Source organism: Phalaenopsis equestris, unplaced genomic scaffold (assembly GCF_001263595.1).
Source record: "Phalaenopsis equestris unplaced genomic scaffold, ASM126359v1 Scaffold000002, whole genome shotgun sequence".
NCBI lineage: Eukaryota > Viridiplantae > Streptophyta > Magnoliopsida > Asparagales > Orchidaceae > Phalaenopsis > Phalaenopsis equestris.
Window position 1 is genome coordinate 5,742,529 of NW_018164444.1, and position 1,579 is coordinate 5,744,107.

General features: G+C 37.2%; 1 protein-coding gene across 1 annotated transcript; it reads right to left on the bottom strand.

Annotated features, from left to right (window-relative positions):
* Window positions 1–245: 245 nt before the first annotated feature.
* On the bottom strand, window positions 246–846 carry LOC110039119. The gene has a single exon (XM_020744081.1). It carries the CDS (start codon window positions 810–812, stop codon window positions 330–332), a length of 483 nt encoding a protein of 160 aa, XP_020599740.1. The 5' UTR covers window positions 813–846; the 3' UTR covers window positions 246–329.
* Between the last annotated feature and the right edge of the window lie 733 nt (window positions 847–1,579).

A 1,579-nucleotide genomic window follows, 5' to 3' on the forward strand; every position in this document is an offset into this window, starting at 1 on the left:
AATTTCCATGCCAAGTTAACATGAACATCAGAGGCCTTCTCCAACGAATCCAACTTCTGATTAAAACAATAATCTCTTTGACTATTCTGTTAAACATCTGTGAGCCAAATAATCTACAACACAAATCAACAAACATACACATCACATGTTAGAAATTCACAGGACTGTCACTTTAACAACACTATCCATCTCAAATATTGCCAATTCCAAATACGACATGAAAAAAAAAAAAAACTTAAAAATCAAGAACTTTCTACCATGATACATTGAACCCTAGAAACTCAACACAATATAAGAAAGAAATGCCGATATCTCGCATACCAAATTCATCAGACGGCGGCTTTCAACGACAACAGATCAACCTCCTCCGCCACATCGCCGACGGCGTCGCAATTCAATCCGCACCCGCACTGCGGAGAAATGCCAAAGTTATCGATGGCAAAGTCCGCTGAAGCGATCCCCACAGAGAATTCGAGTTCGTCGCCATTTCGGACCACCTCGACAATCTTAATCCAGAAAAGGATCACCTTGACGCTAACACCCTTGAGATTGCCGAGCCTATTCGTTGATATCCTGCCGGAGATAGATGGCTGGTATCGAAGCTGGTACGATCCCTCAAGCGAGAAACTGCAGCTCCCGTTGAAGTAGACTGAAAATTCTCCCGTGCTGTTTTCTAGGTCGTATCGAATTACACCCTGCGGAAGGAGGCCGATGGGGAAGTTGTACAGCTGGAGGGCATCGTAGGCGGAGACGGAATCATCGATCGCTCCAGCAGAGATTAAGAGGAGGAAGAGGTGGAGCAGAGGAAACATGTAGTTCGCACTTGGTAGGACAAAGGTTGGGGTTTAGGGGAATTCATTGTGATCCAAATATATGTTTTTATATAGTTTTTCTATTATAAATAAAATGTTATAAAAATGTTTTTTTTCCTCAAATATAATAATGTATATTAAGCAACTCACTTAATGCACAATAAGATAAATCCCGAAAAAACAACAACTCACTAATGCACCGGACAAAATAGTTGTACGATCGAAAGGAGCCAAAGCACGGTATGGGACAAGTGCATTAAATCCGATTTATTAATGTATTACTCAGTTTTGGTATGGAGCTGCAATTATGGGCTTTTAAGTCAGACTGGACCATTCGAATGGCTTAAATTTTAACATTTATATCAATTAAATGAATGTTGGGGCTTAATCAAATATATCCACTCGCGAACAGATTTAAGCTCATTGTAGTGCTGAAGTTTATAATTGAGCTGCTTTCTTTCTCCCAAGTCAAAATCATTGAAAAAATTTAAAATGCAAATATAAGTTTTAAAATATAAGAATTTAATTAAGTAGTGCTTTTTAAAAAGTATAAGAAATAAAGTCTTCTTTTTTCTTATTATACTTTTTTCATATTTTTAGTAATTTCATGGTTGCGGTCTTGTGGATTTACGTTTTCATTTTCGTTGTCGTGGACCATAATTTTTTATTTGATTTAGTTAATTATTTCAGGCATAAATTCACATCAAAGGAGAGTGAAGTTTTGTACGTATCGATTTTAAATCCGTGTGTGTTGATTAATTTAATTT